General features: G+C 38.9%; 2 protein-coding genes across 2 annotated transcripts in view; one reads left to right on the top strand and one right to left on the bottom strand.

Annotated features, from left to right (window-relative positions):
- The first annotated feature begins 117 nt into the window (after positions 1–117).
- Positions 118–14,838, top strand: LOC101737428 (armadillo repeat-containing protein 6 homolog). The gene is made up of 10 exons (XM_062676825.1): positions 118–178; positions 252–382; positions 1,265–1,411; positions 2,540–2,757; positions 3,615–3,771; positions 5,399–5,534; positions 6,101–6,266; positions 9,250–9,343; positions 11,619–11,768; positions 13,998–14,838. The coding sequence occupies exons 2-10, from the start codon at positions 266–268 to the stop codon at positions 14,211–14,213; spliced, it is 1,401 nt and encodes a 466-aa protein (XP_062532809.1). The 5' UTR covers positions 118–178; positions 252–265; the 3' UTR covers positions 14,214–14,838.
- The window catches only part of LOC101740444 (structural maintenance of chromosomes protein 5), a 17,369-nt gene continuing 14,840 nt past the window's right edge, over positions 14,782–17,310 (bottom strand). The window contains exons 18-20 of the mRNA XM_038021121.2: positions 16,646–16,803; positions 16,082–16,199; positions 14,782–15,837 (exon numbers count right to left, since the gene is read on the bottom strand). Coding sequence (XP_037877049.1) covers positions 15,706–15,837; positions 16,082–16,199; positions 16,646–16,803 — 408 coding nt within the window. The 3' untranslated portion in view covers positions 14,782–15,705. The remainder of the gene's footprint in view (positions 15,838–16,081; positions 16,200–16,645; positions 16,804–17,310) is intronic.

Below are 17,310 nucleotides of genomic sequence, written 5' to 3'. Positions count from 1 at the left end.
ACAACTTTGCGAAACCAATCACTTTTATACAATAGACATAGCTTTCGGCTTGTTTTTAATTGTAAATTAATTGTATGGGTGTTGTTCCCTTTGCTTAACCAATGGACGAATCGAACAAGAACAAAAAAAAACTACAACAATGAAGTCATTCAAAAGTTAATTGACAACAAAAAATACCGTATGTGAAACTAAATTTAAATTTGAACAAAATTAAATTACCATACTGCAATTTTTTTAATATAAAACTTCAGATAACATCACAAGCATGGTACGTGTTATAACTCAGGAAACTTACGATGAAGTTGTGAAGGAAAATATGGAAGAATTCGAAATGAGTCCTCAAGAAGCTATAAATGAAGCAATTGCACAATTTGAAGCACAAGTATGTATTAAGGGGCAGTTAAGTATATATCCAACCTATGTATCACATAAGATTTTATTAAGTTGTTATACATTAAAGTCTAAAACTAAAGATTACTTCCATTAACCCGAAATTTCAAAACCACTATTTCTACACGCTATAGACTACACAAAACTATTAAATATGTATTTAAATAGTTAAATGGACAGTTTAAATGTAGTATTACAAAAGTACGTTTTCATTGACAAGCTTACATAATTCTAATTCCAATAATTCTTTCTTAATATTCATGAAGAAAATTCACTTTTACGAAAATAATCTAATTTCCTCTTTATTACTAAATTGTATTAAATTATGTACAAAATTTAAAATAGATATTTCAATTGTAGATTAAATAAACGTAATATGCAATAAAACGTAAATTTATAGGAATGTTAAAAGTAGCTTTCGTTAAAGTAATTAACTGTGCATAGAGAAAATTATGTAAGTTAGCAATTAAGGAAGCAATTTTGTAAAGTTAAATGTACTAATAAGCCTGGCAATATATAAAATAACTGAAAAATCACCACTTTTTACTATCACCTTTAAATAGGTAAACCTCTTTCTGGAACCATTCATTTTTGAACAGCAACAGCTTATGATAGAGAAAAAACACGAAATAAAACTGGGTTGTGCACAGAAATATTAAATATATAAATATTTTACTGTTGACCCAAGAGCTAATTGGTCCTTGCAACCTAGCTTTGTTTTGTTAGAATTGCATCTTCATAAAATGTGAATTAATTGCAACAGTATATCTTTATGTTTTTCTCTAAAATGTCAGTCAGTTTTGATATTCAATACTTCAGTATACTGCTATAAACATACATGTATTGATAAATATATATTGTTGGTCTATTTCAGGGTGTAGACCTCTCCAATATTATCAAAGACCTGTTTTTAAGCTCTGAAGAAAATCATTTGGTCACAACAACAGTTTCAAAGCTAAAGGAACTTAACAGCAGAGATTACGATTGTGAAGAATTGTTTAAATATTTGGATGTTTTGAAGGTATTGCCTCTATCTATCCACACTGGCTTATTTAGTTAGTTAATAACTAGTGGAGTCTTATCAAGCTCTGCTGTGATGACTGTGAAACTTATCAACTTGAAACTACTCACAAATCACCTTTCATATGTATATATATAGTTTTTTTTTCCTTAGTCATTCCTCCACTAGAGAGAGTCATGACAATATATGATTTGTCTCCATTTACTTGTGTCCTGGACTAGCTCAACACATGGTTGAGCAATAAGCAACAAAATGGATTTTAATGTTTATCTCAATGTTACTACAGTAGAATCCGGATATAACGACCTTTAAGGGACCGGCGAAACTATGTCGTACTAACCGGATGACGTACAAAACGGCAGGATTATTTCAAGTACATATGTTTATCCAACTCATGGAGCATATAAAATTTTGCATGTCTTAACTCTATAGCGTAAAATTGCTTTCTTGTAGCAGAGGTACATTCACGGGTATTTCCCGGCTGCGCTGAAGCTTGAACCACTGTGACAATGCCTTATCCACCGACTCATGAGTAGAAGTCCTTACTCGTTTGCATTTTAAAACATTGGCATTAAACAGCGGCTCGATCTTATTGTTGATATTGTAGAATGAGATACGCCAAACTCCTTTGCGAGGGTTGCTTTGATTAACCGGCTTCTAACCAGTGTAATATTGCACTTTTTTCTTCAATTGTAAAATACTTTCGCTTCATAGAACTCATTTTGTCGAGCTTTAAGAACTTGTCATAACAAGTGACAAACACTAACTGTGATTCACTTGCCAATAAAGGGGGCAGGGTGAAGTTAGGGTGCCAAGGTATTGGTAGGTTGTGTAAACAAAACATTGTGCGTTGTTTTAACCGAACGTATCATCATAATATTCATAGTTAATGGTCGCTATAAGCAGTTGGTCGCTTAAAACGGAGTCGCACTAAACGGTTATATTTTCTCAGTACATAACTATGAAACCTAACTTGAGTAATCATTATCGTCGTTAAAAGCGGTTAGTCGTTATAAGCGAAGTCGTTGTATATGAATTCTACTGTATTTGATTTATCCATGTAAATGTAGTAAACTAAATATTTATCAGAGCCAAGAATGTTATAAACATAATATTTTTTTACTTCAGACAGAATGCAGTAAAGACATAGCCAGAAGAGTAAGAGCCGGTAAAGATGGTGCTTATAAAGTTTTAATAGATTTACTACAGAGCAAGCAAGAGGTTTTCGCTCAAGAACTAAGTGATAAAGATGCTAAATTTATAATTAATGTACTAAACACATTGATAGCATTAATGGACACGCAACCAGATTTGCTTGACGCAAAAGGCATTGACTTGATAAAAACGTAAGTAATCATTTAATTATATAATCATTAATAAAAACGAAATATTAGATTTAGACACCACATATTTATTCGACATTATTATCATAATATTTAACATAATTATATGCATAGGGCCGCATGCCTCAAGACAGGCATTTTTATATAATGCCTGTTCTATTATACTTACATACTGAAAAGTTTATTATTTTGCTAACTAAGAAAAATGGTATGTCAATGTGCAGAATTAGACTATTGTAGCATCAGTAAGCAGTGATGCTAGTTCTCCAGAGTGGGAGTTTGTTAATTAATGTACATTGGGTACATATTTCCTTATAAATTTGCATCTATCTGCGATGTTTTGACCCGATCATAGCTGCATTGCCCAATATAAGTGAGCACACGAGGCATCTCATTCTTTGGATATATACCACAAATGCTTGTACACTAAAAAACTAATCCTACTAGTCAATATTCTATATTAAATTTAGAAAACATTTAGATTATCTTAATGGAAAATACTTTATCATAAGTAAATAAGGTTTTTCTTATTCCTTTTATTTCTTTTTTTATTTATTGCTTAAATGGTTGGACGAGCTCACAGCCCACTTAGTGTTAAGTGGTTACTGGAGCCCATAGACACCTGCAACGTAAATGCCACCACCCACCTTGAGTAATGAGTTCTCAGTATAGTTACAACGGCTGCCCCACCCTTCAAACCGAAACGCATTACTGCTTCACGGCCGAAATAGGCGGGATGGTGATACCTACCCGTGGGACTCACAAGAGGTCCTACCACCAGTAATTACGCAAATTATAATTTTGCGGGTTTGATTTTTATTTTGATAGTTTTATTTTTATTCTATAATATTGTGTTCCAGAATTTTAGATAATGTAGAGAATGATGACATTCTTGTAGGAACATTGAAATGGGCGTCCACTTGTTGTATCAAACACGAAATGAACAGACAGCGGTTGTTCGCTAAAAACATCACAGAAAACCTAAAATTACTTATAAAGGTCGCCGGCAATGAAAAGGTAAGAGATTTTCATGTAAAAACTTGTTTCACTTCAGGAGAGCCTTTTTTTTCTTACCTAAGCTGATAGCCTTGTGAGGCTATTTCAGCGTAACCTTAACTAGTAGGTGAGCTCACGGGGCTCAAACCTGACGACGTTGCTAACACGAACCCTAGCAAGAGCCGTGCTTCGCAGAATCTACCACCGGATCGGAAACGCGACCCACTGAGATCCGGCGAGAAACTCAGTGGGCTGTGTCTGAGGGTTAATTTGCTCGTCGAGCCCTTCGTCGCAAGCGACGGGTTCGACGAGAACGGTGACCGGTGCTTGAGGTACCTAAAAGCACCGTTAGTGGATCGGGAGGATCCGAGATGACGTGCTTGGGGCGACGTCGACTGCTTTCCATTCTTTCCGCAGGATCGGGAATGAGTAGAGACTCCAGTCCAGCTGTCATTAAGTATTTGTATTTTTTTATCTTCTATCTCTATATATCTTATATCTCTATATATCTTATATCTCTATATATAAAAATGAATTACTGTTCGTTAGTCTCGCTAAAACTCGAGATCGGCTGAACCGATTTGGCTAATTTTGGTCTTGAATTATTTGTGGGAGTCCAGAGAAGGTTTTAAAGGTAAATAAATATGAAAATGCTCAGAATTAAATAAAAATAACAATTTTGTTTTTGCTTTGATGTCCCTCCCGTCGGACGGATTCCTTGTTTGTATTAAGCTTATTTTATACAAAAGTTTAGGTCTTTTATTTATCGATTGAGGCACTACGAAGTCTGCCGGGTCAGCTAGTTAGTTAATAAATTTGCTATTCACTTTTTATCCGATCTTATATATGTGATTGTGGCGGTAGCCATCACAGAGCACAAGATATTTGACAGATGCCTGAATCTCACTTACGACATTTTCAAGATAAGCTTGTATATATCATACAAGTTCCGAACAACAACATTCGGACCGTCGGTCTACCGAGCAAATATCACCCGCTCGGTGGAAGATCTTCCTATCGTCGTTCAGCTCCCGAAATGATTATGGGTACCGTTCCATGAAACGACACCATACATAAAAACAATTCAATTCTAGTATGTGCCGTTTAATATGCTAGCTATGTTAGCTTTATCATTGTTAGATCGATAGATTATAATAAATTATCATTGCTGTTGAATTGTAGGACTTACTTTTTGGAATATGAATGTGTGAGTTTATTTTGATACGCCATTTTTCTAATCAAGTCTTATGTGGATGTGTCTGGAGTGTTTTAATTAGGCTAACCTGCAGTTCTCAGTTTGTAACTATTTCGCAACAAGAATGGGTATAATGGTCGTACTAAAACATGTTTAAAAAGAGCCGTAATACCAAAATTGGGTAGGAAAACACTGTGATTACTTCATAACCACGTCAATGACTGGTGGTAGGACCTCTTGTGAGTCCGCGCGGGTAGGTACCACCACCCTGCCTACTTCTGCCGCGAAGCAGTAATGCGTTTCGGTTTGAAGGGAGGAGCAGCCGTTGTAACTATACTGAGACCTTAGAACTTATATCTCAAGGTGGGTGGCGCATTTAACTTATAGATGTCTATGGGCTTCAGTAACCACTTAACACCAGGTGGGCTCGTCCAAAATAAAAACTTCTTTCAGCTCCTGAGCGAAACTCTTCAATTAATCCGAAAGCTGACTTTAGACGATGACGTTAGAGTTGAATTCGGTAAAGCACACGATCACGCCAAGGAACTGGGGGCACAGATGCTGGAGCCTCTCACTAATTTGTTAAAAGGTATCACTTTGTCTGAACTTGTGTCATTTATATCTTTGTTGATTTATGAATAATTATGTCGAGGGGTTATGGGCTATTTGGATTTTAACATTAACTGTCCCCTTCACACTCATAAGCTAGACCGCACCATAGAGAGATGAGCAGACTTTTCATGATGCGCATGCAGTGCAACGTCACGCCGCGCGCTTATTCACAAACACTACACAAGCGCAACGTGTGAATGTGTTGAACGCGAACTACACGGTAGGCGGAGTGGGAGGTGTTAGGTTTTATTTCCGTTACGGAATTTCTTGCTTCGGTCGCCGCGCTCAAAGCCCGCGATAAAACCTATGCAATAGCTTAAAAATTACAACAAAAAAACTTATATTTTAATGGAATAAACTTAATTGAAGTTCAATTAGAAACATCGAACTGTTGATGCTAAAACGAAATAAAACGCACCTTCTTCATTTATTTTTTTATCGCATAGATGGGCGGACGAGCAACATGTCCTATCGCCAGTGAATTAATTCCACAAATAAACAGCCTTTCACCTTTCGATATGTTAACGAGGTATTATTGTTCAGAGAAGACGAAGCCTCCGCTGGCGCCGGAGCTGATGCTGACGATGGCGAGCCTGCTGGTGCGGCACGAGCTGTGCAAGCTGGTGGCGGACTGCGGGCCCGGCGTGCTGTTCTCAGTGCTGGCCGACAACTACGAGAGCGCCGCCGTCGTCCAGCAGGCCTGCAAGCTGTGAGTCCGTCGCATATAACTCACAACACCAGGTGGGCTGTGAGCTCGTCCACCCATATACGCAATAAAAACTGGTACTGGTGGTAGGACTTCTTGTGAGTCCGCACGGGTAGGTACCACCGCCCTGCCTATTTCTGCCGTGAAGCAGTAATGCGTTTCGGTTTCAAGGGTTGGGCAGCCGTTGTAACTATACTGAGACCTTAGAACTTATATCTCAAGGAGCGTGGCGCATTTACGTAGTAGATGTCTATGGGCTCCAGTAACCACTTAACACCAGGTGGGCTGTGAGCACGTCCACACGTCTAAGCAATAAAAAAAAAAATTTTTCGCTCCTGGTATTGCTGACGTCCATGAGCGACGGTAACCACTTGCCATTAGGTGGGCCATAAGCTCGTCTGCCTACAAGGGCAATAAAAAATATATACGTGTAAGCTTACACATTGCAGCTTTGGCCAGTTTTTTTTCCTACCTAAGCTGATACCCTTGAGAGTCTACTTCAGCGTAAACCTTAACTAGTAGATGAGCTCACGGGGCTCAAACCTGACGACGTTGCTGACACGAACCCTAGCAGGAGCCATGCTTCGCAGAATCTACCACCGGATCGGAAACGCGACCCACTGAGAAGATCCGGCGAGAAACTCAGTGGTCTGTGTCTATGGGTTAACTTACTCACCGAGCCCTTCGTCACAAGCGACGGGTTCGACAAGGAATCTTCCTTAATCTCCACAACCAAGTACTACAAGCTTAGAAACCGCTCAATTTCTCAGCTGATTGAAAATGCGACCTCAGAAACAAGCATCGTTCATCATCTATATGGATAGTTTTATTCTTCACTGTTATTTCGTTTTCCAATAGAGACCTCTCCTGGATCAGTTCCGCTCTCAATTTCTCCGTTACCAGAGATCGTTTACGTAGTAGACTCATACTGTCGTTCAGATCTCGGACTTCTTCGATCAAACTGAAAAGGGAACCTTCTCTGCAATTCTCAACTGTTGGTCTGTTGTTCTTTGTGTTCAACCTCGTCTGCGCGACTTGGATCCTCTGGGCAACCTTCATAGTTTCCTCGTGCAGCGTCTCTAGAATATTTTCCGTTTCGCCGATCTTTTGTATCGTCAATCTCAGTTGGTTTTCCAATTCGGTTTTCACTTGTTGGGTTCTGGCGATGCGCTCGGCGATCGCCCTGTTCACTTTCAGATCTTGGCTCCTTAAATCTCGTGCTGTGTTCAATATGGTAGCTTCAACTCTCTTTCTGAGCTGCTGTGACGAATCTAGATCGGCTTTAAACTGATCTAGTGCGTTAACAGTGTGACCCTCCCAAGATGGGACGTCGGATTGTCCTTCGCAGAGTCTGGTGGCTCCTGGCGAATATTTCACGTTTACCGATTTCGTTTCTAACTCTGAATTAGCGGTTTCGTATTTAAACGCCAAGTGCTTATTACTCCAGTCCCTCTCCAGAGAATGTTTGGCTGCTAAATTAACTTTCATCTGATTTTCTATGTCTCTAATCATGTCGCCGTGCAAACGTTTAACGTTTTCAATGAGAGCAGATTCGGTGAATAGTTCCTCTTGAGGCGGATCGTAGATGAGGTCCGATTGCATTCTGTTACGTCTAACGTCCAAACATTCTTCCGTCACGTATTCCGGAATCTTTAATACGTCCACAGCGTTTTTGAGCTGTTGCCTCTGCTCTTCCAATACGTCTGATTCGGCGTCAATGTCCCTTATAGCTCTCTCTAGCTCGGCCTGCCAGTAGTTGATGTGTCTGGCTCTCTGTTTCAACTGGCCGGTTGTGTCCGCGAAGTCGTTACAAGATGTATTGTTGATTTTGATGATGCAATTTTTAGTTATGGATGTTTCATCGTCAGTTGTTCTGATGATGTCGCCTTTCAGGATTCGCTCGTTGTGTTCATGCCAATTCTGCATCGCACCGAGACCATAGTTCTTATCGCCATACGAAAGTAAATCTCCATTTTCGGCTGAATTCATTTTGCTTTGGTTTTTTTTAAATTCAATTTAGTAGACGTCTGATTGGTGTGGCCAGCGCTAAGGCCTTTTTGTGTTTATCGATTTAACAGTGTTTTTGTCGCTATGGGATGTTTAATCAATGTCAAACGATGGTTAGAACCAATCAATGTCGTGTTAAATCGATATCAATTGCCGTGTACTAAACGCAATTAGAGCTGAGACATAGAAGTAAAGTTGTTTTACAAATAAATTTCCGATTAATATTTGTATTACGCAATTCGAAAATAATATAGATGGGAATCAATTGAGAACCAGCACATTCAAAGGTGCATACTTATCTTGACGTAGTTGCAAATGGTTTTTTTTTTGTATTGCCTTGCAACAAAAACAACCATTTCTATGGCCCTAAAAATTTTTTAGTAGGTACTAAATCGATGAAAAAATAAAATACATTCTATCAATTTGGATTCCAATTGAAACACTTTCAAGAATGTACTTTATGGATCTGAAATCTGTAAGCTTTAAATAAAGTATTGAATGTTACAGTCGAAAATTTTAAAATGTTAATAAGCTAAGAAGAATAATGAAGTTTTTCGGCTCTATCACTTTTGGTAATACATTCCCAGTTTTAATTAAGAGGATACTTGCTAATAATGGTAATGTGAAATTAGTTATTGCGACCCCATTCCTCACCAACCGCCCCTACAAAAATACACACACAAGCGCATACAATATCAATGATAGCCTTTGACAAACTTTGAAGAAGTCAGCCCACTGAGTTTCTCTTGAGACATGAGTTTTAAGGTCTCAATATAGTTACAACGGCTGCCCCGCCCTTCAAACCGAAACGCATTACTGCTTCACGGCAGAAATAAGCAGGGTGGTGGTACCTACCCGTGCGGACTCATAAGAGGTCCTACCAGTCAGTTTTTTATTCAATGAATATCGTCTTTTGTGTTTGTGTGTGTGTATGTTTTTGAAACATTTTTAATGACTTATGTATGTTTCTTTTTTTTAGAATAACCGCCTTAGCCGGTCACGACGACGTCAAAAGAGATTTGGTCCGAAGTGGTATAGCTCCGGTGTTAGTCACGTTGCTGTCTAGACACGCGGTCAGTAATCTTATTAACTTCCAGGATTGGTTAGGTTTTTTTTTTATGAAGTGAAACTTCTAACGTGACTTCCAACAAAGTTGTGTTAAACGTTTAACGCTACCGTGGAACAGAAAGAGACATAGCGAGAGTGAATGCGCTACACTCGAACGCACGCGCGTAGTGTACCTGTTACAGGACAGCGTGAGCGTTAGCAACGAATAGCGGCCAATGTTTTAATGAATTATTTAAAAAAATATATATATTCTATTTTCTATATATAAATTTAAATATTTATATCATATAAATGTTGAAGATGTCGCATCTCTTATACACAGCATTCATTATTACAAGAGCAATCTGATTTAAGGATGAAAAATAAAGAAAACTACAATACTTACACAGCTAAACAGAAGTTTCACTTCATTCACGTGCACCAATTATTTTTTTTGAAGCCCGATTTTGCTAAATGTTAAAAGCGGGCGTAGAAGTAAAAAATTCAAGCTTCGAATCGTTCGTCAAACTCGCTGTTCGTAATCAATTATTTATAAACTGGTGGTAAAACAAAAAAAAAATATTAGAATTTTTCTATTGAGTTGATTTAAATCTTCAGATTAAATAGTTAGTCTTATAATTAAGTCCGTGTTTCGATATCTCGCAGTGTATATCGGAAAAGTCTAAAGGGGATGGCCCATTTTAGGCCCAAAGCGGACAATAGATTATAGAAAAAATACTTAGTGCATTAATTTTGTCATAAATAAATATGCATTTACTTTCTTGCAAATAAGCGCCACTATAGTTTACATTAAGTAGTTTAAAAAAAGTAACTCTATTGAAAAAACAAGGATTTTTATTTTTGCGGGAAAAATATTGCCAGCTTCAAATCCTTTTACGTATGAAGTAAATATTTTGAGTATATAAATAAAACATATAAATAAATCATTTTAAGTATTATCATTCATCAAACGATTTTAATGGATTTTATGCACATAAAATAACATCGAAGACATACCCATTGGACTTTAACTTGTAACTATACTTGAGACCTTAGAACTTATATCTCAAGGTGGGTGGCGCATTTACGTTGTAGATGTATGTGGGCTCGAGTAACCACTTAGCAACACCAGGGTGGCTGTGAGCTAGCCCACCCATCTAAGCAATAACAAAAACTTTACTAGTATTGTTATTTAAATATGTACAACTAAAACAAAAACATAAAAAATAATGTGTACTCGTAAAAAAAAGATTAAGATATAAATCAATTATCGGTTATTTAAAAAAATAATCGATATATGAATTTCATGTAATTATTTTTCTTTATACTGACAACACTGAATTTAATCTGACTGACTGATACTTCGCTTGCTGCTTGTGGTGTTGGGCTTGCGTACAAAATGGATGTGTTTTGATTTTTCTTCGATTTATTTTACTTTTATCAATAACGTTTCATACTACGACTAAAAAACATTGTGTGAATTGTGGTTTTACCCTGACCGAGATTTAAAACCGTGTATATGCTCTCCTTTGCTATTTTTAGATGATACTAATTGTGTATGAAGATGAAGAAAATATAGATATTTAAAGAATTAAGTGTGTTTTTATACCCTATTGGATAAAAATACATTAGGAACATCTTAAACATTAAGAAAAGAAAAGTTCTTGAAGTATCTCACACTCCGACACTTATTTATATAGAAAATTAACCTCAAAACGAGTTTTTATTTTTATTATATTTTTTATAATAGTGGCGTCAATTTCAATATATTTTTTAGATATCCAATACATTTAAGAATTTGAATCAGTACATTTTTATAGTAATATTTGATGTCCATCTTGGGCCTAGCACACTATGGAGAGTGGGCAATCCCCTTTGCATTTCTTATGACATCGTGTGAGACTAGGCGAAGAGCGGAGAAATATCGCTCTGTCCCTCTCGCACCTCGTACCGTAATGGCGGCGTAGTCATAAAGTCATACCACCGTCGTTGTACACTGATGAGGCTCGTGTCTTAAGAAAAAAATTCGGAAGATATTTTTTTACTGCTTAGATTGGTTGACGAGCTCACAGCCCACCTGATGTTAAGTGGTTACTGGAACCCAAAGACATCTACGGCGTAAATGCGCTACCCACCTTGAAATATAAGCTCTAAGGTCTCAGTATAGTACAACGGCTGCCCCACCCTTCAAACCGAAACGCATTACTGCTTTACGGCAGAAATAGGCAGGGTGGTGGTACCTACCCGTGCGGACTCACAAGAGGTCCTATCACCAGTAAAGATGTTTTATGTGTGTCACAGAACAACGCGACCGCTTGTGCCTTGATACTGAGGTCCGTGGCGGCGCTGACGCTGCGCGAGCCGGCGCACAGCGAGCACTTCCTGGCCAGCGGAGCGCCCGAGGCCATCGTGCACTGCATGAAGCTGCACCCGCGCAACGCCGCCGTGCAGGTAGCCGCCCGTAGCCACTGATAGTCGCTGGTAGTCGCTGGTAGCCACTGGTAACCGCTGGTAGCTGCTGGTAGTCGCTGGTAGTCACTGGTAGCTGCTGGTAGTTGCTGGTAGTTGCTGGTAGCCGCTGATAGTCACTGGTAGAACTCTAGTAGCAACATAATCTCCAACCACGTTACCGAGATGAGATTGCATATATATACCTAGTCAGGTCATAAGTATTGTCACACAGTAAAAACTTTTCTTTTAGAATGCTGGCCACAAAAAAGTTTATTGATTTCGAATTTCGAATTGTTCATGAAAATAAAAATGTTTACTTTTAGAATTTTACTCATTTTTAAATATGGAGTGGACGCTTAAAGAAGACCGTGTTGCAGTTATTGCGTTGCATCGTCGCGGTTACGCGCCAATTCAAATTTTTAACATACTGAAAAATTTGAATATAACCAAAAGATTCGTTTATCGTACCATCAAACGATACAATGAAGACTCTAGTGTAGATGACAGGTCAAGAAGTGGTCGCCCTCGGTCTGTTAGGACTCCAGCAGTGATAAAAGCTGTGAAGGCGCGAATTCAAAGAAATCCCAAACGTAAGCAGAAACTGTTGACCCTTTAGATGGGGTTAAGCAGAACTACGGTGAAAAGGGTGTTAAATGAAGACTTAGGGCTTCGGGCATATCGAAGAAAAACATGACATCATTTGAATGCTCGTCTAATGGACCTTGAGACTGAAGAGATGCCGCGCTTTGCTAAAGCGGTACGCGGGAAAAAGTATCGGGAAATTCTTTTTTCGGATGAAAAATTTTTTACCGTAGAAGAGAGCTACAACAAACAAAATGATAAGGTGTACGCACACAGTAGTGAAGAAGCGAGCAACCGTATTCCGCGTGTCCAACGAGGTCATTTTCCATCCTCGCTCATGGTATGGTTGGGAGTTTCTTATTGGGGCTTAACAGAGGTACATTTTTGTGAGAAAGGTGTAAAAACGAATGCAGTTGTGTATCAAAATACAGTCCTGCCGATCCTTGTGGAACCTGTTTCTCATACCTTGTTCAATAACAGGCACTGGGTATTCCAACAAGATTCGGCGCCAGCTCATAGAGCGAAGAGCACACAAGACTGGCTGGCGGCGCGTGAAATCGACTTCATCCGGCACGAAGACTGGCCCTCCTCCAGTCCAGATTTGAATCCGTTAGATTACAAGATATGGCAACACTTGGAGGAAAAGGCGTGCTCAAAGCCTCATCCCAATTTGGAGTCACTCAAGACATCCTTGATTAAGGCAGGCGCCGATATTGACATGGACCTCGTTCGTGCTGCGATAGACGACTGGCCGCGCAGATTGAAGGCCTGTATTCAAAATCACGGAGGTCATTTTGAATAAACTTTAGTGTCATAAGAATCTATGTTTTGTTAAGTTCATTTTGGTATATGAATGGTCACATAATGAATAAACTTGTTTCAATTATTTTACATTAAACATGTGACAGAATTTATGACCTGACTAGGTATATATATACAATAGGCAGCGGCTTGGCTCTGCTCCTGACATTGCTGAAGTCTATGGGCTACGGTAACCATTCACGATCAGGTGGGCCGTATGCTTGTCTGCTTACAAAAAAGGGCAATAAAATTATTTTATTTTTATTGCAGATGGGTGGACGAGCTCACAGCTCACCTGGTGTTAAGTGGTTACTGGAGCCCATGGACATCTACAACGTAAATACGCCACCCACCTTGAGATATAAGTTCTAAAGTCTCAAGTATACTTAGAACAGCTGCCCCACCCTTCAAACCGAAACGCATTACTGCTTCACGGCAGAAATAGGCAAAGCGGTGGTACCTACCCGCGCGGACTCACAAGAGGTCCTACCACCAGTGATTACGCAAATTATAATTTTGCGGGTTTGATATTTATCACACGATGCTGTTCCTTCACCGTGGAAGTCAATCGTGAACATTTGTTGAGTACGTATTTCATTAGAAAAATTGCTACCGGCCTTCGGGATTCGAACACCGGTGCACCGCTTCAACACGAATGCACCGGATGTCTTATCCTTTAGGCCACGATAGTTTTAAGTTTATTTTATACAAAAGTTTAGGTATTTTATTTATCGATTGAGGCACTACGAAGTCTGCCGGGTCGGTTAGTGTTGAATAAAAAATTTTTGATTTGATTTGACTTGATTTAAGTCGAGAGAAATTTCAATTTTGGTTTTTCGTTTTCAGAAGAACGCGTGCTGGGCGATACGGAACATCGTGGCGCGGTGTCGCGAGCAAAACGTGAAATTCCTCGAACTGGGGGCCGAAGCCCTACTGAACTCGTCCCACGAGCTCTTCGGAAACGAATTCGGGTTCGACATCAGGTCCGCGCTACGGGACCTCGGCTGTGACGTCACGCTGGACGAGCAGTGGCACGGCAAGGGAGTGCAGATAGAGAAATAACCAGTGCAATGTAAAACACAAAAATGGACTCGATTTTTTTTATGTAAAATATTAAATTTGACAGCGAGAGGGTAGTAGGGAAAAAATTTTAAAATAATACATTTGCGTTTTAGGTATCACTGTCAATTTGTTGATAACGTGCCTAGTCTGATATTCTATTCTAAAATATGTTAATAAAAGTAATTGTTAACGTTAATAATAACATGCGTGGCATCCTTAATACTCACTAAAACGTATTTACGAACTCAAAACTAATTAAATTTTATAAATTACCGTAATTATTTACCCTGTTTCTGCCACGTTAAGGTTTGGGGTGTGTCACAGATTATACAACACAATTGAGGTTTCTTCATCTCAAAATGGCGGACTGTATTCACGCAACAGAACTGTGAGGTCATGTAAGCAAAGGAAACGCTTATAAGCAATCGAAGTTAAACTTCTTTAGAAAAAGAGGGAGTAAATATTTTTGTCATTAACCACATGTTAGTTTTGAAATTTTTCAATTTACTCATCGCGTCTAAAGAAGTTCGACTTCAACAATTGCTAATAAATGTCTATGGAAAGCACGTTTTCATTTTTATCTTTTATTAATAAAAAATAATTTATTTGTACAAAATAAAATCAACATTATTTGTTTTTTTTTTTAATCCATTATTTACATTATACAACGGTAACCAACGGGCCTTAGAATTAACATCTTTTTGATATATCACATTTATGTAAAACGCTTTGTCTAAATGACGGGCTCTTTTTAAAAAATAGAATAGGCGGTAGTCTTGTATTTGTGTCCGCATTGGGATAGGTGAGGATTGACTTAACGGTTGGAATATTTTATATATTTGATAATCAAAGATCTTGTTTCTTATGTGTAACGGAACACGGGGAGAATATTGGGATAGTGGAAAACTTAAGTGCGTTTTGGAAATATATGACGAAAGGGAAGATCTTCCACCGAGCGGGTGATATTTGCTCGGTAGATTGACGGTCCAAATGTAGTTGTTCGGAACTTGTATATATGCAAGCTTATCTTGAAAATGTCGTAAGCGAGATTCAGGCATCTGTCAAATATCTTGCGTTGTATGACGGCTACCCGCCACATGCGTTTGAGACATTCGACCTCATGGCGCGTGATCATCTACCGATACGACTGGCTTTCTATTTTACGAAAACAAAGTTTGTTTGTTCATTTAGATACATTTGTAAAATCGTTAAATGAACAATAAAAGTTTTTTTTTAAACAAACCTAATTGCATATAAGATTAGACTAAATACTTTTCATGATAAATGTTAAAAAAAATCGTCACTAAAACTATTATAACGAAAAATTGTCACTAAAGGTACTAATAACAAAAAATTGTCACTAGGTACTAATAACAAAAAATTGTCACTAAAGGTACTAATAACAAAAATAAATGACACTAAAGGTACTAAATAACTGCATTCAATATTTTTGAAATTGTTTAGTGTAAACCTGGGACCCCTGAACCACAGTTCAGGATCTGCTTAGCTGCCGTGCCCTCTGCACGAACGTGGCGTGGTCCCATTCTTTATATCTCATGACGTGTTTCCCGTTCATGATGGTGTGGACCATTATCTTGTCGTTGTACTCCAGATTGGACAGCAGCTGGAAATCGATTTAAATATTCTCGATTAGCAGCACGAACTCTATAGCCCAGTTTTGTTGTTGTATGACATGAGGTCTGTTTTTTTTTGACTAGATGGGTAGACAAGCTCACGGGCTACCTGGTGTTAAGTGGTTACCGGAGCCCATAGACATCTACAACGTAAATACCGCCACCCACTTTCAGATATGAGTTGCGTATTATGTTGCGTAGCATTATCTAATAACCAGTTGTCACTGAACTCACTTTGGGCGTCAACAGGAAGTACTGGGAGTTCTCACATTCACTCGTCACTTGGACCAGGAGTTGGAACATCTTGCGTTCATTGATCTCGTCCATGCCTTGATTTATTTCGTCCACGCATCTGTTATAAACATAGACAATGACTAAAACCATGTCGAGATTTATATTCAAGATTCTAAATCGAAAAAAAAACCACTAAAGAACTTATTTGATTACTTTTTGATGAAACTGACTGGTGGTAGGACCTCTTGTGAGTCCGCGCGGGTAGGTACCACCACCCTGCCTAGTTCTGCCGTGAAGCAGTAATGCGTTTCGGTTTGAAGGGTGGGGCACCGGTTGTAACTATACTGACACTTATATCGCAAGCTGGGTGGCGTATTTACGTTGCAGATGTCTATGGGCTCCAGTAACCAATTAACACCAGGTGGGCGGTGGTACCTACTCGTGCGGACTCACAAGACGTCCTACCATCACACTAATAACGCAAATTATAATTTAGCGGGTTTGATTTTTATTACACGATGTTATTCCTTCACCGTGGAGGTCAATAGTGAGCATTTCTCCCACCTGAAGGGCACTGTGAAGAGCCTCTGCAGGGCCATGAGGTACAGCGCGATGGAGAGCGCGCGCTCCCCCCCGGAGTGCCTCTTGCGGCAGAGCGGCTGCAACTCCTCAGATTCCCGGAACCTCACCAGTACGACCACGCCGTACTTATCGTAGTCCTCCTGGAAACCCCCCCACATTATACACCCACATGTTTTTATATCGAAAAATGAGAGGCAAAATAAATAAATTAAAATTCAAGTCGAGATCGAGACAATGGCGCGATTGGTTTGCTCGTAAAGTTTTATTTACTGATACGTTTTTTTAAGCTATTGCATAGCTTTGAGCGCGGCGACCGAATCAAGAAATTCCGTAACGAAAATAAAACCTAACACCCCCACTCCGCCTACCATGTAGGTCGCGTTCAACACATTCACACGTTGCGCTTGTGTAGTGTTTGTGAATAAGTGCGCGGCGTGACGTCACACTGCATGCGCATCAAAGTCTGCCCCTCTCTCTCTCACGACAGTTAAGGTTTTGCTTTTATTAATGTTTATAAATATAGCGTGGTCTTATTTTATTATTGTTTTAATATTAAATTATTATTGTCTAATTATAATTGCATAAGTTGATAAAAAATGCTATGCAATAGCTTTGCCGCGGCAATCCCCGAGTGCCACACGCGTTTA

Source organism: Bombyx mori, chromosome 28 (assembly GCF_030269925.1).
Source record: "Bombyx mori chromosome 28, ASM3026992v2".
NCBI lineage: Eukaryota > Metazoa > Arthropoda > Insecta > Lepidoptera > Bombycidae > Bombyx > Bombyx mori.
This window is presented reverse-complemented; position numbering and strand designations above follow the sequence as displayed.